Genomic DNA, 23,297 nt, shown 5'->3' on the forward strand with positions numbered 1-23,297 from the left:
AGCAGAGGATGCGGGACTAGATAGGCCTTTGGACTTATCTCGCAGGGCTCTAGTTCTGCTTTTACCCCAAAATATGAACTGGGGGTCGGGGTGTGGAGGCATCCGGAGTGAGCATCAAGTCCACCGCGAAGGGTGCCCCAACCAAACCATACCCCCACTGATCTGATCACGAGACCTTGGCGTCCCCACGACTCGAGGGACGGATCCTGCCGCGCAGCTGGAGGAACCCCTTTCACCACTGGCAGCAGCGTGCACAACCCTCAAGTCAGCTCCGCGCTTTGGAGAGGAGTGGGGAAAGCCGAAGCGCCTCCCCGCTGCTGCTAAGCCCGGCCTCTGAGCCGCGCCTTCCCCCGTCCCTCCCTCCCCTTTCACTTGCTCTTTGCTTTCCCCTGTCACCAAGGCCTGGCAGGCGAGAGGAGGAGGAGGAGGAGGAGGAGAAAGAGGAGGCAGCAGCGGGCGGGGAAAGGAGCGCCGCGGAGCAGGCGGGGGGAGCAGCAGAATCAAAACAAGCGAGACACGCCTTTCCCGCTCGCTCGCGCATCTTCCCGTGGCCCGGCGGCTGAGGTGGGTGTGCATGCGGCGGGGCCACGGTGGAGAGAGCGCGGGAGGGCGCCTTTGCTACTCCGCCTGACAATGGAGCTGCAATAAGCCGCGGTCGGTGGCGGAGCGCAGCAGCCGAGCAACAGCGAGCGAGGAGGCGGCAGCAGCAGCAGCAGCAGCCTCCTCCGCCACCGTCGCCTTCTCCGCCTTCTCTGGCTTCCCGCTGCCGCGACCCGCTCCTCCTCCTCCTCCTCCTCCCTCGGCGATGCCGAACCAGAAGAGTAGCAAGGGCAAGAAGAACAAGCGCGCCAACAGCAGCGGGGACGAGCAGGAAAATGGAGCCCTGGCGGCGGCGGGGGCGGCGGGCGGCGGAGCAGCGCTGGCCGCCGTGGTGGCGGCGGGGGGAGCCAGCGGGCCGGCGGCGGCGGCGGGGAGCGCCGGAGGCTCCGGAGGAGCGGCGGCCGCCGTGGGCTCGGCGCCGGGAGACTCCAAGAACGGTAGGCACCGGCGGGGAGGCCGAGAGGGGGGGGGGCGGCGCGAGCGGCCGCGCAACTTCTCCCACTCTCTCTCCCTCTTGCGCGCACCATCTCGCTCGCTTCCTTCCTGCTCCTGCGGATGGGCAGGGCGGGCGGGCTCTGGCTGGCGGCGCCCTAGTAGTTGCGAAGCTGCCCGGGCCTTCGATGGCGCAGCAGTCCGAGGATGTTGAAAAAAAGAAAGGAAGGAAGGAAGGCCGAGGAGGGGGGGTGGGCGAGCGAAAGCAAAGCTCGGGCCCTGCTCCGGTGCTCGGAGGGCGGCCGCAAGACTTGCGCGGCCTGCCTGCCCGCCGGCCCTCGGCTGCTGCTCGCCGCGCTTGCAAATACACATGGCTCCGAAGCGTGCACTGGGAGCCCATGCGGGGGCCGTGCCTCCCTCCCTTAATTGTAAGGGTCCCTATCTCAGCCACCCTCCACCCCTATTTAAGCTTGCGTTTGACGCTTGGAACCGAAAGTAGGGTGGCCTGCTTTTTCGGCCCCCGTGGCGTATTGAGACGCTGCTGGGCCCGAGGTGCCGGACTCACCCTTCATGAATGGATTTGAGTCATCCTCGTGCAAGGCTGTGTGTGTGTGTGTGTGAAGTCGGGAGATGCGGGGAAGTGGCCTAACATCTACTAGCATGCTGTACACGTGCGCACCCCGCTTCTGAGGCCTGCAGTTTTCGGCAGCTGGCCTTTGTTTTAACACAGCCGGAATCGTTTCGTTCTCTTGAAAGAAATGTGCAAATGCTGGGGTGCTGTTTGTTAATAAGACTGGTCGGTAGATAGTCCCGTGTTCATACGTTTAGTCCTGACTCTCTCACCTTCATGGGCGTCCCTGTCCATCAGTATCCTTTACCTGAGGCATGGGAGAGATATATTAGGTGCCGAGTAACTAGGTTAGACAGTGAATGCTGAATAAGCATTAGAAGGGCAGAATAGAAATTATTTGTATTAATAGGGCAGGGTAGAATTTTTTGTATAAATAAAGATCCTGTCCATGATTATCAAGTGTGCATACCTAGCTGACCACTCTGAACATGCCCTTGATTCTGAGTGATTGGTGTTGATCCTCAAGCTTTAGCCAGGTTGCTGAGCCTTTTTGGCCAGCTGACCTCATTGCACCATGGTTTGTATTGCTGGGAACAAGTGATTGATTAAATAACTCCTATATCTGCAGCTGGACTGGTGTGTGGCCTAGCCGCCCCTGTGCCATTGACCTCTCTATACTTACCTATCACCATCTGTAATGAACAGGAACTATTGCTTTCTCTTCTCCCCGACCCTTCCCTGTAGGTCCTGGGTGGAAAGGTGGGGGAATGGTTGTGCCCATAATAATATTGCTTTATGAGTCCTTCAGCTTTGAGTGGAATGGGATGCCTATTTTGTAGGCGACTTTTCTTCTTTGGAAAGGTACTGGTGGGTGCTTGGATTCCTTTGGTCCAAGGGTGTGTGTAAAAAGAAACAGAACAATTTTAGTTAGACCCATGAATAAAAGTTTGGAAATCAGCAGTAAAACTTCTGCACCCAGACATGGTTATTTGCATGCTTAAAACATCAAGAATAGGAATGGTATTCAATGCTGGTTTTATATAGAGTAGAGCCACTGAAATCAGTGGACATAATTAACTGTATTTCAGTGGGTCTTCTCTGAGCTGGATCAGTGTTGAATACATCTCTAGGAGTTTGAAGGAAATGGGAAGAATTTGTGCTTTGCTTCTACAGTGATGTGCACAATAACTGCTGTCTCCAGTTATTATTAGTGCCCTTTCCAGCAAAACAAAATCAGAAAATTTGCAGTCACAAGGAGTAGTTTTTGGCACAATGCCCACTAGTGATGAAATATAGCAATCCGATAGTTTGTGCTAAATATAGGACACATTTGGATGAGGTTTGATAGTGCATGTGTGTAAGGATGGCTATTTTTGCATCTCAATAAGGATATGTTCCCAGACTTTGGCTCCTCTTCCTCAAGCTGGCATGTTTCGAAAAGAGTGCGTAGAGAGAGTGGGTGAGCAGGAGTGGGATTTGCTCCCTTTGCAACTTGTACACTATTGAAGCTTCTAAAAATTAGGGGGATACTGTGGTCCTTTCCCCTATCCTCCACCTCCTATCTATTGCACTACCTGGGGTACAAATCCATTTGTTTTTCGAACAGTACTTAGTTTGTTGTGGAGCATCTATATCCTACAATAGTATTAGCTCTCATGTTAATAGGACTTTTTCCGATTTATTTTCTGACAGTTTTTGTAGCAAAATTATATGGGACATGGCCCAGAGGCTCCCTGGTAGTCATCAAACCACTGGTGTGATGCTTGCTCTATGCTTCTGGGTTCCTGACGATTCCAGTGTGCGGATTCTACAAGGCATGCTATCTGTTGTAGTGGCTTAGATAAATTTGAAATGTTTACATGGCACGGAAAGTTTCAAAGAAGAGTGAAGACACACACACCATGAATCGGAAAGCATTTCCTAAAGCTACAGTGTTTTAAAAAATAGATTGTGGTTTGGACTCCTTTAAAAATGTAAATAAAAACGTGTGCAGATTTATCCTGTCATGGTGTAGAAAAATCTCCTATTAAATTTTTCAGCAACTGGCTCAAATTTGCAGATAAGAATTTCAGAGTTCAGTGTATGATGCAGTATGAAAATAAGTATCTGACTGAAAATTAGAAGCAGGTGAATGCAAATTGCCTGGAACCCTTCAGGCCCTGATATATTTTCATCTGAGTCCTGAGGTCAAAGACACTGTTAACCTCTGCCTGGCATTGTATTCCTCGCTACATCATGCTCACTCACCTTGAATATTTTTTGCATTGTTAAAAGCACTTGTGGGTATTCAGATCTGCTAAGATTAATGAGACTATGGGGGAATCCAGACATGCGTATCAGTGGAGTACAGAACACTTGGTAACTCACAAATGAATGTGTTCACTGATGCTATTTAAAAGAGAAATCATGGTGTCTTAGATTATATGGAAGTTCTACCTGTTGTATGTGATGGTTCATTCGCATGTGCACATTATAACAATTGTTTACCACCATCAAGTGGTGAGCATACTGTGTGAGCTAGCCCCACATTTGCATTAGTGGCCTTCTCAGCAACAAACTGGGCCAAAGTTACTATACAATACGGCAGGCTTAATTGTAATGTGTACTATACTTTATTACACTTAACAAAAGAATGCTGTTTAGAATAGGTTTGCAATGAGCTTCAGTCCCTATTTTATGAGCCATTAACTTGTTAAGATATAAAAGGGAAGGTACATGTTTGTACATAATGATAAATCAAGAACCTTGGCTTAATAAACCATACTTAATATGCAGTCTATGCTCCCACTTTTCTCTTTCAGAAAAAAAATCATGGTTTGTTTTCCATTAACAACCCAAGATTTGTAAGCCAACAACAAACCTTGGTCTAAGGCTGGCTATCCCCCTGGCTTGTTAGGGAGAAACAAACTAGGATCCCAGGTTTGGATGTAACACTAAATTATACCCTTCCTGGTTTGTTTACCCACTCATTCAAAAGAAGGGAAGTGGGAGCAATTGTGCTGCATGCATTAGCCTGCAACTCATGTCCAGTAAGGTTTTTAAAAGCCAGGATTCTTGGTTTATCACGGGGTGGCAAGCCCATGGATAATATCTGGCTGGTGACCTGCTACCCCTCCAAAAATTGTCTCTTTCTTCTGTTGATCTTCTGCTGTAAGATCTTGCAATGATGTTGCACCAGAGGGAAAAGAAAAAGGAAAGGGTAAATGGAGGGCTTTCTTCTCAATGCAACAGTAAGCTCGGAGGAGAGGTTAAACTGTAATGGGGAGGAGCAGCAGTGTTGCCTGCCTGCCTTAGTGTTTGTGTGCGTCATGAGGGCATGCACACACATGTGTGTGCACATGAGTGACTGTGCGCGCACGCGCATATGTATATGTATGAACAAGCGTGATTGAGTGTTTGGGCTGCTTTGGCCATGGCCACGGCTGGCATATCACACTTGGAGTGTTGACAATCCTCAGTGTTGCCCTCGAGCCAAAGATAGTTACCTCTGGTTCATTGTTACATACAAATGCAACCTGCATCTCATACTTTTGCACAACCCGTTTTCTATATCCTGTCACTGCTGATGTCTTAAGCTTTTAGATCTTCATGAAATGTTCATGGCTGCTGTAGAAGTATATTGTGTTGTCAACTTCTTTTGCTAAAACCGTCTCGACTGGAGTTGAATCTCCTTTTAAAATATACATGTTGGGTAGAATTCTTTTTTTTTTTTGAATGACTTTATGGATTGTCCGTATGTGAGGGATGAGGAAGTCCAGATGTTCCTGGACTACAACTTCCATCATCCTTGCTCACTGGTTATGCTGGCTGGGGCTGATGGGAGTTGGTGTCTATGACTATATCTAGAGCAGGCTTCCTCAACCTCGGCCCTCCAGATGTGTTGAGACTACAATTCCCATCATGCCTGACCACTGGTCCTGCTAGCTAGGGATCATGGGAGTTGTAGGCCAAAAACATATGGAGGGCTGAGGTTGAGGAAGCCTGATCTAGAGGGTCACGTAGCCCATGTCTTGCCATATATATAATACCTAGGTATATATGAAACTGCCTAGGTCAGACCACTGATCCATCAAGCTTCAATGTTCTCTTCATTAACTGGCAGTGGCTGTCTAGAATTTTGGACAGGGATCTTTCCAAGCCCTACCTGGAGAGGCTGAGGAATGAATCTGTGACCTTCTGTCTGCAATGCAGATGCTCTATCACAGCTGCAGCCCTTGCCTTAAAAAAGCCCTTAACTAGCCCCTACTAAAAGAAATGTGGAAGACAGAATGAAATTGTAGAGTAGTTGGACTCCTTTTGTTTTGAAATTACGATTTGTTCTTACACCTATTCTGCTGGCTGAGAGCTAATTCAAACGTGCAACTTTCAGCACATAATACAGTCTTCAAAAGGCTTTGTACCAATTCAGTATGCAGATACTGGGTGTTTGAAAACACCCCACATCACTTTATAAGCTTCTGTATGTATAAAGGTAGCATGCCGCCTTGATTTCCACATGAATGGAGGTTTTGATGTTTTTCAGGGGTGGCATAGGCACATGAGAGGGCTCTACCAATGTGTTGGACCAATGTCTACTTAGACCAATTTGGAATGGAATCTGCTAGTAGAGACTTGCTTTATTTCTTCATAGTTGTACAGAAGCTGCCATTTTTAGCTGATATTAATCAGCATTGCAAAATGTTACAAATCCCTGACAAGTACAGTTTGTTTGTTCAGCTAGTCAACAAAACAACCCCAGACCTGCAAGGTTTGCCTTATATAGGCCGCATTCAAGGTTGTCTCAAAATGCCATTCAGTGCTATCTTACAGTTCTCTGACTTAATTATTGTTACTGTTTCTCTGCTTTTGAGCAAGGGTGGAAAACATGCAGCCCTTGGCCCAATTTTAAAAGTCTTCTACAAGCACTCAGATCAGATCTCCTGGTTGCTTCCTCAGCAGCCTGCTGGGCTATAAGGAGTAGAAAGAGATGGGGTGACCTGATTCACTTTTGGTTCTGGTTCACGCACTGCTGGCTTTCATCTGGCCCACAGCATGTGGTCCCCAACGTACTACTACTCCTGAAGAAAGGCATCCATCAACAGACTATTGCTGCTTCAGTTGGGAGTGAAGGCTCCTGATTGTCCCTCTGTAAGTGTGGGGCTCTCACACTTGATTGTTCCTTGGCAAGCATGGTTTGCCTTTGGTACTGTTAAATTGGGTGCTGAAGGCAAGCTGTTTGGTTTGCTTGGGATTGAAACCCCCTGATGTCATATGATGTCAGATGATTAACAGCTGGGCAGCCATGGAGGGTTGGCTGTGATTGCCTAGACATTCGGCCATACGTGGGCTGATTTCTGCAATGTATGAAAAAGTATCTTTTGTTCCGTTCCTGTAAGTGCCTGAAAAGATGTTGTATTCATTATACAGTACGTACTCCCCATAATTGCCTCCAGAGGCTGTTGTACTATGGGGATGGAAATGAACTTTCAAAGTTGAGTGATGAGCCAGCAGCAGAAAATGAAAGCACAGAGCAATTCTGAATCATGGTTTGCCTGTTCATACATGAGAAGGTTCAAACTGAGGTGGTATATGCCAGCTTGTTGGATCCATCCACTGTTTCATGCAGCTTTTAATCCTTCTCTTTCAATATATGGGCAGTAAAAGCATCCTGGGGAATGTGCTAAGGATGCACCAAAATTCCCTGTTGCAGTTCATGCTCTGGCTGGGATGCTAGTAGTATTAACTGTACTGTTAATTATGTGCTGTTAATTATAAGTACACATGCTTGCCTGTTTGCAAGGTGGAAAGACTTGTATCCTGCTCAAGGTGGAAAGACTTGTATCCTGCTCAAGATACAGCTATCATTGGGTCACTATTTTAGAGCACTGGTAGCAAAGCTTGTGTGGGCATCTAAGAAGTGCTTGGTCCAAATCAAAAGCTGGAAATTGGGATCTGTTCCATTCTTGGCAGTAGGACTTTTTTGTTGATAAAACGTAAAGGGGGGAAAGTGTATATACCATCTTGAGCTCTTTGGAGGAAGGGCTGGCTATAAATGTAATAATAATAATAATAATAGATTAACCCTCCTCAACTACATTGCCCATTTGCTGATGGGGTGTGTGTGCAGATGTGCGAGTGTCTGCCTATGGTTCATCTGTATGGCAAACTTTGGTCCCAACCAACTTTTGGACCCCACCCATCACTGGCCGCCTCCTCTTGGATTGATGGCGACAATAGAATCTGACCTTCAGGATCAGAAAAGGTTCCCTACCCCTGGCCTAGAGAAGAAAGGTTTTGATTTCTACCAGAAAAATGAGAGAGGCACGTAGGTGAACCAAATACTTGGCATTGGCAGTTTAACCTGAATACAGGTACACTCCATTTAGAACTGTTTTCTTTTTACTGTTGTAAATGGAATACATTTGCATTCATCCTTTTTTCTATAGAAGCTTGATTGCTTTTAGAGCTCCTGTGCAAGTATTAACCTGTTTTGAGTTTTCTGAGTGATCTGATTGAAGGGGATTTGGCTAATGTAACATTTAAAAAGTTGCTTGTCACTTTATAGTTACTAAAAGCTCCACTGTGGCAAGCTGTAATGTATGTGTTAGCTAATTAGGCTTGTACTTCTAGCTGCTCCTTTTACCATTTCTCTTTTCAGAGCTCGTGTACGTACTATATATCACCTCACAGCTTCTGTACAAAGATGTAATTGCTGTTGTGGTTATGAAAGCTGAGCTGAATGTTTCTCATTTCTAATCTCAAAAGTAGTGATTTGGGAGACCCTGAAAATCTTTATCGTTTTTATCTTTAGCTTCCATGGCTGGGTCGGTATTTGCAGTTTCTCAGCCCTTCGCTGCCTCGGTAGCTGCCCCCCTTTCACTCTCCTCATGTGATCCCACCTAATCAGATCACTGGATGTGATGATGCTACAATCCTGTGCATCCATTCAGACTTGGCTGCTTACTGGACTAAGAGCAGATCAAGTCCGTTTACAGAGAGGCAGAGCTTCCTATTCAGGTCACAATCATGGATCACAGAACTAACATTTCTGCTGTCCTTATGACACGATTCCTGAAAAAAACTGCCCAAATGTGGTGTGCTTTCTTAACATTCTGATTAGCAAAACAGGAGAAGTCCCATTTGGGCACAATTCTGTTATTTATCTTTGAACGATTACAAACTACTTTAGAAGCAGTGGCTGGTGGTAAGAGATAAGCAAGAATCTGATCAGGCAGCTGCTTTGGTTTGGGAACAACAGCATTCTTTGGGAAGATGGCAGTTTCGACTAAGTCTAATTTATTGAGTCATACAGGATAAACCTAACGCCACAAAGGGCAGTTGACAACAGTTTAAAATACAGGTACGGTATCTAACAATGGTACCAAGTGAAGTGAAAACAGCAGTGTTCTTACCTGCACACACTTTTTTATACTGTCTAATTATCTCCCTCCCCTTACGCTAGATGAGTAACTGCTACCTTTTTGCAAGCTATATCTGATCATTCAGGTATGTGGAGTGTTACTTTGTGTAAGACTTGGCTTTTTATGAACAAAGGTGGTAAAGAAAATTCTTAGAATATTTACTTCAGTCTTCAGATCATCTATTTTGGAAGTTCTGAGATAGATTTGGGAAGCAGGAGTTCAAGACATGAATAGTGTAATGTTAAATTGCAGAGCTCAGTGCTTCCTTGTTTTCAGAGAGCTGCATGTTTTCTGAATTCCGTGTTACAAAATTGCTTCCAACATATATGCCAATCTAAAGCTATTTTTTCTGTTGAATATCACTTCATATTATCTACAAATCCTTTCTGAATAACTCTTGTAAGAAGATTGCTTGACTTACATCATTATCTAGCCTCTTGTATTGCTACTGCATAGTTGACATGTAAAATCAATCTCTGTTCACCTTTTTTACAGGATGCTACAGATACGTATTAGGCTTTCTTCATAATTTTGTAAGAACACCTCTGTGTGTAGTTTTCTGCCCCCATCCCACCCCGGTACTTGGCAGAAGTAGATCAGATGTCAGGGCTATGTGTAAAGAAATTATGACCTCATTGTGTTCCCAGTGGTTAATGTCCAAAACATTGTCTTGAACAGAGTCTCCCACCATTCCACACACTAGAAGGAAGTGTGTCCTTATACTGAGTGTTAATAATATGCATAGATGCAAGAAACATGATTTATCTGAATCTGTTTCCCTTCATCACATCTCATTCTTACTGGCAAAATATGTCATAGTCCCTTTGCCACCAGGTATAATAAATGGAGATTATAGGCTCTCCCTCTAGTGGTCTACACAATTTAGAGAGTGATGTTGGTGAGGTATAGTAGTCCATCCACCACATAGATTGCCACCCCATGGTCTGTTAATATTATAGGGTTTCCACACCAGCACTGCTTTTGCTCCATTGACCTGAGCCTTCTCTTGCCGCATGCCCTGCATGTATCCGTTTCAACTTTGCAGTCTTTCCCACTTGCTCTGTAACTTTTTAATAAACTTTTTATTAGTTTTTCTTTTATTTTAACGATGTGCCTAACATTGCTTGTTCCACGGCATGTTTCATTGTTCTTAACCTTTTCATGTTTCTTTGTGTCATGGTCCAGTTCTCGGCTCCATAACACACTACGGGTAATATACACGTAATGAATGTGTGCATAGCTTTCAGATCTGAGGAGACATTTTCATTTTTCATTATGAAGCTGAGTTTTCCAAAGGCGGCCCATTATTATTTACTCCCCCCCACTTTATTTCCATGTTTGATATTCTCTCCCCAGTATATATATTTTGTCCTAAATAGATGTATTCTTTTACTTGCTCTGTTTCCATCAAACATAAACACCACAAATCTCTCCCAACTCTCTCTCATACACATCTCTCTCAGTCACAGATAGAAAACAAACTGTGAGAGAAGAGGAATAGGAGAGGCAAAAATGAATGTGAGCAAATGCAGTTACTTGCTTTTGTTTCAAGTTGAGGGCAGTTTACAGGGTTCAATACATGGCAGTCTGATCCATTAGGGGTTTGTTGTTGTCGTCATCGTCCGACTCTTCGTGACCCCATGGACCAAAGTATGGCAGGCACTCCTGCCTCCTGCAGTTTGGTCAAACTCATGTTAGTAGCCCATTAGGGGTAGCTAACCTTTTTTTGGGATGCGTTCCACATTAGCCCATGGTCAGTGTACTCTGAGGCCCATGGTGCAAAATTGGGTGTGACCAGTCTTTATTGAATAGTATACATACTCAACCTGGGAGTTCCATTGAACCCAATGTAACGTCTATACAATTGCACTTGTAAAAAGTTTACTAAATAATATATGATCTGTGCCTTACCTAGTAGGGCTGAAATTATTAAATTAATTATATTAAATAGATCGCTTTAAATGACTTGAAAGTTTGAGCCATTTAATTTAACTTATAGTATGTAACTAATCAGGAAATGCTGGTTTGTGTTTTTTTAAAATTAAAAAACCCCTATTTTGTACACAAATGCTTCTAAAATTGCAAGCTATAGGGATAATCTTAGAAGAGGAATTTCCTCTTTTTATCTCGCATAGGAAAGAATATATCCTATGCAAAACTAGGTTTGAGCCATATGCAAATTTAATTGATTTGGATTTCTTTAATTGCCGACTTTGCAATGGATCACTAGTTTCAAGAACTGTAAAAAGGGGTGTTTCCTCTCTGAGCACTTCTTTTCCTTGGGTGCTAATGGATTTTATGGTCTCGGTCTGGAAGAATTGGTAGAAACTGAGCTAGCCACCTTATGTTTTTATGCAAGATATTTAACTCAAATTATTTCCTCAGACCTATTAGTCTTCCTAAGGTACAATTTTCTTCACACCAGGAGGTCTAATTTCTGAAAGTGAAATTGCTAAGACTTTTACTGTTGGAAATCTGTGTTTTATTAGAACAGATGGTTGAAGTTCATCAAGTGTATTAAAGGCCATGGGAAATTCTGACATTGGAATGCACAAGCATGTTTTGTTTTTAGTATTGTAGAGCTTGAAAAGTCTTCTCAGTCTTAGGCTTGTCTTTGCTTAGTCGTAGACACAATATTTTAAAAGGTGGATTTAACCCATATGGCTTGATTGAACAGCTTCTTTATGACATGCTCAGTTTGGAGATGATAGCAATCAGAGTTTAATCTTGTTTCTGATTAATTTTGGGCTCTAAAATAAAAACATTTAGGATGAATCCCGATCTGGAAACAATGAGCTGTGGGTCCTTTTATAAAGGATGCATAATGTTTAGGCAGCAATGCAATATAGAACTTGTTAAATTATTTTGTTACTAATTCAATGAACACAGTGTTGCAGTTGATAATGTTACTTAATGTTGCTAGTCAGGTACTGATTGAATACAGTACAATTGATACATTTATCTGTTCTTTTTCCTGCAGAAGCTGCTTGTGCTACACCACTGATATGTAGCTTTGGACGGCCTGTTGACCTCGAAAAAGACGACTACCAGAAAGTGGTATGCAACAATGAACATTGTCCCTACAGCACTTGGATGCATCTTCAGTGTTTTTATGAATGGGAGAGCAGCATTCTGGCCCAGTTCAATTGCATCGGGAGAGCAAGGAGTTGGAATGAGAAGCAGTGTCGACAAAACATGTGGACCAAGAAGGGATATGATCTCGCCTTTCGTTTTTGCTCTTGCCGGTGTGGACAAGGCCACTTAAAGAAAGACACTGATTGGTACCAAGTAAAACGGATGCAAGACGAGAAGAAGAAGAAGTCTGTGTCCGAAAAGAGCACTGGGAGGTCAACCTCGGAGTCCTCGGAAGATGTTAAGAAGTGCAGACCTGCCAACAAACCGCAGAAAGGTTTAAACCACGATATCCAGCGGCGGCATTCAATGGATCGGCAGAACTCTCAGGAGAAAGGCACCGCTAGCAGTAGCTACCCAGTCCGTTCTCCCTGTGGTTCTCCAGGCCAGTCCCCTCCCGCCGGCTACTCTGTCCTTGCCCCCACACATTTCAGTGGGCCTCGCTCTTCACGATACTTAGGAGAATTTCTGAAGAACGCGATTCATCTAGAACCTCACAGGAAGAACATGGCCAATAGCGGCATGTTCCGGAATGCCCACTTCGATTATGGGGCATCTGGGCTACAAGCACATAGGTCGGGACATTTTGATGCCCCTGTCCAGTTTTTGAGGAGGCTTGACCTATCTGAACTTCTTGCTCACATCCCCCGGCATAAATTGAACACTTTCCATGTTCGGATGGAAGATGATGCCCAGGTTGGTCAAGGAGAAGATCTACGGAAATTCATTCTTGCAGCGCTCAGTGCCAGTCACCGGAATGTTGTCAACTGTGCATTATGCCACAGGGCACTGCCAGTATTTGAACAGTTTCCTTTGGTGGACGGAACCCTGTTTCTTAGCCCATCAAGACATGATGAAATTGAATATGATGTTCCCTGTCACCTTCAAGGTATGGGTTGCTTCATTTCTTAATGAAAACTTTGCAATTTATATCTCATTTACTGTGTTGCGTTTTCTGGCAGAAAGATTCCTTACCATGTAACTGTGTTTAACTGCAGAGAAGCTCTATACTTGTTCAGGTGTAAGAGAAATGGAGAAAAATTAACAGAGGAGCGGGAACACGGGGATGAGGATGTCAGATCCACCTTTGTCCCCATCAGTCCATGCTAGTTACAAGTCTGAAGTGGGCAAGCTGCTTCTACTTGTGAAAGTCCTTGTTACAGAGAGGGGCTTCAAGATTCAACATCACCTTGATTGTCTCCATGTGAGGCTCCTCTGCTTCAGACAGTTGAGGACAACAGGGATTGCAAGGGTGGAAAGAAAGTGGATCTAGTGTTCTCTTTCTCTGCCTGCTGTTAACCCTCAGCCCTCAATTACAGACTTTTGTTTACTCTCACAAACGTGGATCTCTGCCAGGGATGAAGTGATATGGGTAGAAGAGTTGTTGGGGTGGGTGGGTGGGGTGGAATGTCCCTGCAAAAGAAGTGAAAAATGACATGGTTAGGGACAGGAGAAGAAGAATGAAGTGGTATGCCATGATGGATATATGAAAGTTCAGAGAATATTCCAACTACGTGTTTATAGAGAGGAGGAAGGTAGAGGTTGTGGTTTTTGTTCATTGTGACTGTGGTTCCCTGTATCTACATTGGGCAGTGTTCAAACCAGAGTTTGAAAACTACCGGTACTTCAGTTCATAGTTTGAAGTTGCGTGTTAACCATAGTTCACCCACTTCATATGTCATGAAATTTGCTCACAAGGATCACTCTTGCAGCATGCTCCCAATCCTGCTTTACAGGATTGCAAAATAGTTTGTGAATTTGGACTAGAGTGGAGTGGCCAGAGTGGTGGGGCATTGGCAGCCTCCAGATAGAAGATAGGGTTTGAGTAACCTGGGTATTCTGAATCAGGTAGAGTTGTATAGACACTGCACCACTTTCTTGCTTTCACATTTGAATCCTCTCTATATTTACGGAGGTCTCATACACCCCAGGTAATGTGGTTGCTGACCTTGAGCCAGACATCCTGGAGAGTGAAGTCAAATGGGCCTTAGAAAGCCTCGCTAACAACAAGGCCAGTGGAAGTGATGATATTCCAGCGGAACTATTTAAAATTTTAAAAGATGATGCTGTTAAGGTGCTACACTCAATATGCCAGCAAATTTGGAAAACTCAGCAGTGGCCAGAGGATTGGAGAAGATCAGTCTACATCCCAATCCCAAAGAAGGGCAGTGCCAAAGAATGCTCCAACTACCGCACAATTGCACTCATTTCACACGCTAGCAAGGTTATGCTTAAAATTCTACAAGGCAGGCTTAAGCAGTATGTGGACCGAGAACTCCCAGAAGTGCAAGCTGGATTTCGAAGGGGCAGAGGAACCAGAGACCAAATTGCAAACATGCGCTGGATTATGGAGAAAGCTAGAGAGTTCCAGAAAAACATCTACTTCTGCTTCATTGACTACGCAAAAGCATTTGACTGTGTCGACCACAGCAAACTATGGCAAGTTCTTAAAGAAATGGGAGTGCCGGATCACCTCATTTGTCTCCTGAGAAATCTCTATGTGGGACAAGAAGCTACAGTTAGAACTGGATATGGAACAACTGATTGGTTCAAAATTGGGAAAGGAGTACGACAAGGCTGTATATTGTCTCCCTGCTTATTTAACTTATATGCAGAATTCATCATGCGAAAGGCTGGACTGGATGAATCCCAAACCGGAATTAAGATTGCCGGAAAAAATATCAACAACCTCAGATATGCTGATGATACTACCCTGATGGCAGAAAGTGAGGAGGAATTAAAGAACCTTTTAATGAGGGTGAAAGAGGAGAGCGCTAAATATGGTCTGAAGCTCAACATCAAAAAAACTAAGATCATGGCCACTGGTCCCATCACCTCCTGGCAAATAGAAGGGGAAGAAATGGAGGCAGTGAGAGATTTCACTTTCTTGGGTTCCATGATCACTGCAGATGGTGACAGCAGTCACGAAATTAGAAGACGCCTGCTTTTTGGGAGAAAAGCAATGACAAACCTAGACAACATCTTAAAAAGCAAAGACATCACCTTGCCGACAAAGGTCCGTATAGTTAAAGCTATGGTTTTCCCAGTAGTAATGTACGGAAGTGAGAGCTGGACCATAAAGAAGGCTGATCGCCGAAGAATTGATGCTTTTGAATTATGGTGCTGGAGGAGACTCTTGAGAGTCCCATGGACTGCAAGAAGATCAAACCTATCCATTCTCAAAGAAATCAGCCCTGAGTGCTCACTAGAAGGACAGATCCTGAAGTTGAGGCTCCAGTACTTTGGCCACCTCATGAGAAGAGAAGACTCCCTAGAAAAGACCCTGATGTTGGGAAAGATGGAGGGCACAAGGAGAAGGGGACGACAGAGGATGAGATGGTTGGACAGTGTTCTCGAAGCTACTAACATGAGTTTGGCCAAACTGCGGGAGGCAGTGAAGGATAGGCGTGCCTGGCGTGCTCTGGTCCATGGGGTCACGAAGAGTCGGACACGACTGAACGACTGAACAACAACATATTTACACACCCAGCCCATGTACAGATTGATTCATTTCTTGTGGTCTGAGCTCTTCTTTTATTTCCTGGAACTGAGTTAAAGCAGTGACTTTGTGGTATGGAGAAATGGTATACCTTTTAGTCAGTGGGATACTTTTTGGCATACTTTTTGTGTTTCCTGAATACTTCTCTTCTCTATGGGCTTATATGATTTTCTGTTCTGCCCAACCAGGACATCTATGTAACACCTTTATTTCATTAATTCATACTAACCTAACTTGGCAGATGTTCATGGCAGCTAAATAATAATAGCAGCTTAGAGGAAATTACATCTCTCTTCCATGATTTTGTTCTTCAAGGGGATCACGATGATGAACATAATTAGTTTTAAAAGTTTGGTTAGCTAAAAAAGCCAGCTTCATAACTCATGGATTGAACTTGGCTTGTTTCGAAACTTGCTAAAGTTTACTGTAAGTCAGGATTCCTGGTTTGTACTACAAGAGGACCTGCTCTTCCTTCAAATGGAAGCTAATCTTCACAGAAGTCCTTTTCCTGGCCATGTGGGAAGAGGAGGACAAGGGGAGGGTGCATTATGTCCATGTACAACTATGGTTTGGATCGATTTGTGAAGAAAAGTCAAAGGTCATGCAATGTTCAAAGGTCATGCATGCTTCAGTGGGAATTCAAACTCTGGTCTCTTTGATTGTAGTCTGACATACATGCTAACTACGACACCAGGCTTCCTCAACCTCAGCCCTCCAGATGTTTTGAGACTACAATTCCCATCATCCCTGACCACTGGTCCTGCTAGCTAGGGATCATGGGAGTTGTAGGCCAAAAACATCTGGAGGGCCGAGGTTGAGGAAGCCTGTAGTACACCATGCTCACTTGTTGGTTCTCAGTGCTTTTGATCTACAAGATTTACTTGTGTAGCATAAATGCTAAACATATTTTCTGCAGAGTTAATTTTAGACAACTTCAGTGGTTGCACTTTTTATGTTTAAATAGAAATTAATATTCTAATATTTAATGTTTAGATCTGAACATTCGCATTACTGTTTTTAGAGAGTAACCGCTGCTGAACAATCCACAGTGGTAGTGGTGAAGTCAGGAATTGCTGATTAATAGCAAAGCAAGGAAGTGGCTGCTGCTGGTGGGATCGGCTGTAGAGGAACAGGAAGGTTGCTACAATCCTACAAAGCCCAGTTCGTGAGAATATTTTGAAAAATCTCCTCTCTTTTTTTTTTTTACTTCACTGGTACATTCTGGCCAGTGTTTTAAGACTCTTGCTTGCTAACAGTCAGAGTGTGAGCTACCCTTTGAATAGTTTATAGTCCACTGTGTAAATGGCTTATATGTAGGTTTCAAGCTTTGAATGCACTCAATGGGTTTTAGCCAAGGAAATCATTCAGTTCACAGAAGGCGTTCCACTTTTGCAGTGCAACGTCCCCTCTTCTCCCAAATCTGTTCTGCTATTTTCTTCACTTGCTTAAATTTTTGTAAGACAGAAAGGCAACTGACCTATAAAATTATGCCAGTCATGGAATTTCTCAACGTATATATTGCATAATCAGATCAGAATAGCCATTCTAAATCATGGCAAAGGTACATTTAGGCAAGCTTCCTGTCTACAGCAGGTCCAACCAGAGGGCCTTAGGAAGCTCAGAGTGAGGACATGCTCAGGGTAGACATCCCCTGTTTGTTTAGAGTAGGGCTGTGGCATCTGTGGGCTGCCAGTTACGGTTGGATCCTCCATGGCCAGTGGCCATCGGCCAGCCATCATGGAATTGGGAGGCCACTTCAGAAGCACGTCTGTTCCCCGTTTCTAGTCTAGAGCTGCTGGTATCAGAGGTAAGCCTGCCTGGCTATATCAATTCCTCTGTGGGCTACCATGACTGGTCACTTTTAAAACTTTACAATAAACTTTTAACCTTCTCATATGCTAATGGCCACCACAGTACACAATGATGAGTTCCACCTATTCTGCAAGTTACTGTTGATTATGTTAACTTTCTGCCTGCTTCACAGGATGACCTCCACTGTTTCAAAACAGAAAATCATTTCTCTCTGCCTTTACAGACCATTTATAATCTTGCAAAGTTTTATTACTATACCACCTAGTTTCTCTCCCATCCACACTTGAAGCGGTCCCCCCCCCAGCCAAAAATACTACATTTCCCTTGTTAACTTCAGTGGATTTCGTAAATATTCTAGAATAAGAAGTGGGAAGTGAGAATAAAATTTCATGTTATGCATATATTTTGGAAGAGTAGCGTGTGAGATTTCATGTGCCCCTTATTTAACATGCCAAATGGGAGCACAGAGGGGTTCCTTTATGTGTGCCAAAAGCTGGGTATTTCTCAGTAATTTTATATGTATACCTCAGTTGATACATCTAAGTAGACACATGCATCTTGGTACTATTTCAAGAAATTATTAAGGTACTTCCAGAGCGTAGACCTGAAATTTGGTAAACCTGTTGTGTAACATACCTGTTGTATAACATACACAGTTAAAAAGGGCAGTTTTGCATTATATTTTTTTAGATATTATATATGGCACAAAAATGAGCATCAGGGCAGTGATCATAAAAGTATAAAATCCACAATACAATATTAAAAACAGCAAAAAATGATAGTACATTCTAGAGTTCAGGATGCCACCACATTCTCATTTGTACACACACAGTGTACAATCATACCTCGAGTTGCGTACGCTCCATGTTGCGTACGTTCGACTTACGGACCTCCGCGACCCGGAAGTCTTCCCCGGAATGCGCGTGATGGGCGGGTGCGCAGAAGCGTTCTGCGCACTTCGTGCATGTGCAGAAGAGCAAAAACGCACGAACCTCCGGGGTTTTTTTTGGGGGGGGAGTTCATGTTAAGCACACCTGTGTTACGTAGCGTGATCCAGAACGGATCACGTGCGTAACGGGGGGTACCACCTTACGTCTCTTACAAGTAGAACATGGGATCTTTCTCTGTCTCTCAAAATTTTCTTAACATCTGCCACTATAAAATGGCCAAACTAACCATGGATGGATGAAATACTTCATTATTGCAGTTCCAAAGTACTTGAGGGGCGGTAGCTGGAAATATCTGAAAAATGGAACTTCCCCTTTTGCATTTATTGCATCCAGGAACCTACCTAACATTTTCAGAATGCATTTTCTTACCAAAAATGTCTTTCAGAGTACCAAATCTTTGTTTTCCTCTTTACAGGAAGGCTAATGCACCTCTATGCTGTTTGTGTAGACTGTTTAGAAGGAGTTCACAAAATTATCTGCATAAAGTGCAAGTCCCGGTGGGATGGAAGCTGGCATCAACTGGGAACCATGTACACGTATGATATTCTAGCAGCGTCTCCCTGTTGTCAGGTTAGTATACAGAATTACGGTTTCTATCTTATCGCTAACTAGGCAGAAAAGAAGAAGAGTTAGATTTCTGATCAGTAAAGTAAGATAGTGGAGATTTCCATTCAGTTTATCTAGATAAAATGAATCGGGGGAGGGGGAGAGGGGAGGGGGGCAAAAATTAGAAAAGATGCAAGGAACCACTATATATATGTTATGCATGGGGGTTTCCTGAAAGCCTTCTGATGAGGGAGAGGCAGAGTCTGTTGCACCAATGGTCCCTCCTCCCTGCCTTGTTCCTTTTTATACAGCTGAATGCTTGAAAAGGGCCCATAGATTTATTATCTTAGTAACAAGAAGGTCAGAGACTAAGGCAGAATACATAAAAAGGCACTTCCAATCTCTCTCTCTACTCAGGACTAATTCTTACCTTATTTTTGGTATTTAGGCACATGTACCTGAAAACAAGATATATGCACAGCCTTTCAAGTATGAAACGTGGCCATATGTAGAAAGCAGTGCGTGACTTGTTGGAAAAAACAAATCCTGACACAGTCCTTGGTTTCTCTTTCAGTGTTTCTGGGCTGCATCCAGCACTGCATGCACAGATTTCTGCTTGCACAATGGGACTTCTTTTTCATCTCTTATCCCTGCGCCCCTCCCCCAACCTGCCCCGGAGGGTCCCCACCCACCCCCTGGAGCAGAGTTTGAGCATATGCTGGGGGCTGCAGGGGAGAGGAAAGGAGGAGGAAGTTCTGTTGTGCAAGCAAAAGTCTTGCACAAGTGGAATGACAACTTTTGATATCACCCTCTGTTGTTTTTTAATCAAATATGTCTTTACTTCTCTGTTGCACAAGTAGGCAAAACAGTTACAAACAACAACCCTCTGTTTTAAGTCTAAAAAGAAACACATGCCTGCCTGACTTCAAACATACTGTATATGCTATTCACACTTAGTGGGGCACACATGTCTGCCTGAGTGCAAAAGAATTAAGTGAGAATCTGTATCAAGTTCCTGGCTGAATCGTATGCGAGTAAATGATTTTTGAGACATCTCTTGTTTTGTCTCCCTGCCTCCCCACCCTCTTCCAGGCACGACTGAACTGTAAACACTGTGGGAAACCTGTTATAGATGTACGTATTGGAATGCAGTATTTCTCTGAATACAGCAATGTTCAGCAGTGCCCACACTGCGGAAACTTGGACTACCATTTTGTGAAGCCATTTTCATCGTTTAAAGTTCTGGAGGCTTATTGACAAAAGCTTTGCCATAGTAATAGCTATTTTATGAGTATTGTTCCTTTATTTTACATATCTTTTATAAGATCTGTTCTGTGAGGGGGAGGGGAGGGGGCTTATTTTTTTTCTAACTGAAAGAAAGTGCAGCAGCTTTGTGTGATTGTGTACATGTGTTCCTAATGTAGATATGTGTCATCGAAACCGTGGTCCTCTTGCCATGATCTCAGTTGAAGGCAAGGGATGGGGCAGCAGATTGTCTCTCGCTCTCTGCACTCATCTAAGCAGGGGGGGGGGGAGCACCACTCTCTTCTAATTAGGGCAGAGTAACTTCAGGACATGGAGAGAAGTTATGGAAACCAGCGACTGGTTCCAAATAAATTTCTTTTCTTGTTGTACGTGTAGACGGGGAGGATCTTCATAAATGGCTCAAAGAAGTGGATGGAAAATCCTATGACTGTCCTTACAGATGGATGGAATATTATCTATGGAACAGGGTGATAGGACCTACTAGCTAAGGAGCTCTTTGTTGTTATTTCTGCCCTGGCCCCATGCACTCAAATATACTCCACATCCCAGTATGGTGTGTGGGCCACTGAGAAGAGAAAGAGGCATTCTGAAGGGTCTCAAGTTGGCATAATCTCTCCATGGTTTCATGCACAAAGCCTCACATCTTACCCTTAGATCCACTCTGTGCATTTGCTGTGTCTGGATGAGGTTGGTGGTCAGGCTGGATGAGATCCCTGTGTTTGCCTCTTTCGTAAGAGAAACCCCCACATTGTTGTTCTCTGCTGAATTTGCCATCGTCATCCCTGGCAGCAAGATCTTGTCTTGATAGTATAAGTAGTGCTAGCTCATACACTTTGAGGTTCTGTCTGATGAGGTGAACTTAAAATGTTGACAAATGAATGTAATGCTATGTCAGAAAATGCACTGTTTAAAAACAAAAAACAACCCCCTTTATTTTTGCATAGTGTCTTCCTGGAGTATATATTTGATAATCAGAGCTACTCTCACTGACAGATCATACTGTTTCCACTAACATTGTAATTCTAGTAGTCAGGGACGTTGCTTCTACCAAAACAAACATTGAGATCTTAATTAGTTGCATTAGTTCAACTTCTTTGAAGGCATTAAAAATATTTTCTTGTGGTTCTCAGAAGGATGATTGAGCTCAGTGCAAAACCTGTTATTAAGACGTTTCCTGCATCAGTTGGTTTGACCCTTTTGTCTCTCACTGCACAATTGTAGGAAATGGGGGTACAAACCAAATGGATTGTGTTGCTTAAAGTGGTCCACTAGGCTGCCTGAATTTTCCTGTAGGGTAGATAAACTAAACGAAATACTAAATTTTAAAGAACATAACCCTTCACTGGAGCCAAGCTGGTATGCACCAGTGGTACATGGTTTGTCCAAACATCCCATTTAAAAAAAACAAACCCAACTAGTATTGGTGTCAGCATGCCCTAAGATTGTGTGTAGCCTCATGTATAAATGGGAATTGTGGAATTGGCTAGGATGCCTTGGAATGGCAGGCTGAAGGTTCCGAAGATCATCTTTGGATCACAGAATGGGCTTCTGTTTTAACAGGTCTTTGTGCCATATTAGAAACTGCAGCACTTTGTCATGTAGTAGTGGCCTGAAGACCCATTGGGGTGCATGGAATTAAATTCCATCTTTCCCCCCGCTTTCTTTTTGCTTGTTTGTTTACCCTGGCCATGATCTAGGTGGTGCTAAAATATGAAGGTAGATGATACCTTATTTTAAACTAGTTAACTTCTATTTTTGGGTACCTATTTTGAAATGGCATTTTTACTTAACTTGTAAAACTTGTAATTTAGCATTGGGTTGAGGAATCAAAAGTGAAATTAATGAACTGATTGATTTTTGCATTCCCAGTAGATTCAAAATCAAAACCAGTGAGATTTATGAACAAAAATTTCACATGATGTTTGTATTTTAATTCTTATCACAGGCTCCTTATGATTTTGTGCAAGATGTTTGGTTTTTAAAGGAGGGAATATGTTATCTTTTTAAATCGTGATAGTCTGGAGTATAATTACTTTCTGTAAATTAGCAGAAATGTCCTTGTAGCCGGTGAAACACATAGGCCACTACATTGTTGCCTGGGTGTTTTATTTGGATGGATTAGGGTTAGCCATCACCCTTGTACACTGCAGCTCTGATCAGATCTACCCCCTGAGCTGTTTTTAGGTGCAGAAAATGACATGGGAAGATCGAATCACAGTTCATCAACATAAGGTTGATCCTAAGTCATTGGCACAACCTCAGTGCATGAGAATACACACTTTAGATCCACTTAAATTTCATGGAGCTTATCAGCCCAAACTCCCTATTGCATAATAGACACTGTGTAGCTCGGCAAAATATAGTTTGCAAAGATGTGACTCCTCCATTGTACTTAAGGCAAGTATGGATTTAAAATGAGTCACACAGTCTCAAAAGAATGCAAAAACCTAATAAAGCGAATATACAACACACAGTGCGCTGCCTCATAAACTAAGGCTTCTGCTTAAGATTAAAATGTGCAGTCCTTGCAACAGCTCTGACTGCTTAAACAGCTGGTGTAGTCTTTGGATCAAAATAATGCTACTTAGAATTCTCACTTCCCAAAATACTCACTTTCATATATATTTTCTTAGTTAATCAAGAGGTCAGCACAACTGCAATCAAGGCAGCTCAGCTGCAATTAAGCATTTGTTTGTTTTCAGCTGAACTGGATATAAGCATTTTCTGATTTTATCTTCCAGTTTGTATAGACCTACTGCATACAGCAAGGCATTTTGCATGGATTTCAAATCATGTGGCACTGACTGACCGTTTTGCATCTGAAGGGAAGAATGCTGGCAGTTCTGTCATTGTATGTCTCACTATTTGAGGCCTGGAGCCCCTTCCAAATTTGCATTTTTGATTAGGTTGCCCTCGAGAAATCTGTGTGCAGCTCACAGAAGCCCTGAGCTCACACTTAAATGTGCATGTTTTATATGCATGCTTAAGCCCACACCTCTGCAAACAGCCTCACTGTTCTGCCGTTTGTACACAGAAGGCTGTGCTCAGTAAGTAGCTTCACAGAATGGCCATTGTGAGGAGGGGACAGA

At 43.5% G+C, this 23,297-nt stretch overlaps 1 protein-coding gene across 1 annotated transcript; it reads left to right on the forward strand.

The window, feature by feature from the left end:
* The first annotated feature begins 437 nt into the window (after positions 1-437).
* On the forward strand, positions 438-22,668 carry HECA (hdc homolog, cell cycle regulator). Its single transcript, XM_033143900.1, has 4 exons — positions 438-1,037; positions 11,984-13,024; positions 18,812-18,966; positions 20,035-22,668. The coding sequence occupies exons 1-4, from the start codon at positions 806-808 to the stop codon at positions 20,197-20,199; spliced, it is 1,593 nt and encodes a 530-aa protein (XP_032999791.1). The 5' UTR covers positions 438-805; the 3' UTR covers positions 20,200-22,668.
* The last annotated feature ends 629 nt before the right edge of the window (positions 22,669-23,297 follow it).

The sequence above is a fragment of the Lacerta agilis genome, chromosome 3 (genome assembly GCF_009819535.1).
Source record: "Lacerta agilis isolate rLacAgi1 chromosome 3, rLacAgi1.pri, whole genome shotgun sequence".
NCBI lineage: Eukaryota > Metazoa > Chordata > Lepidosauria > Squamata > Lacertidae > Lacerta > Lacerta agilis.

What these genes read in the sequence shown, in the direction of transcription:
- HECA (XM_033143900.1), top strand. Translation starts at nt 806, where the DNA reads ATGCCGAACCAGAAGAGTAGCAAGGGCAAGAAGAACAAGCGCGCCAAC. An exon ending in GCCGGGAGACTCCAAGAACG is followed by an intron (nt 1,038 to 11,983) that starts GTAGGCACCGGC and finishes TTTTTCCTGCAG; the next exon opens with AAGCTGCTTGTGCTACACCA. An exon ending in CAGCGTCTCCCTGTTGTCAG is followed by an intron (nt 18,967 to 20,034) that starts GTTAGTATACAG and finishes ACCCTCTTCCAG; the next exon opens with GCACGACTGAACTGTAAACA.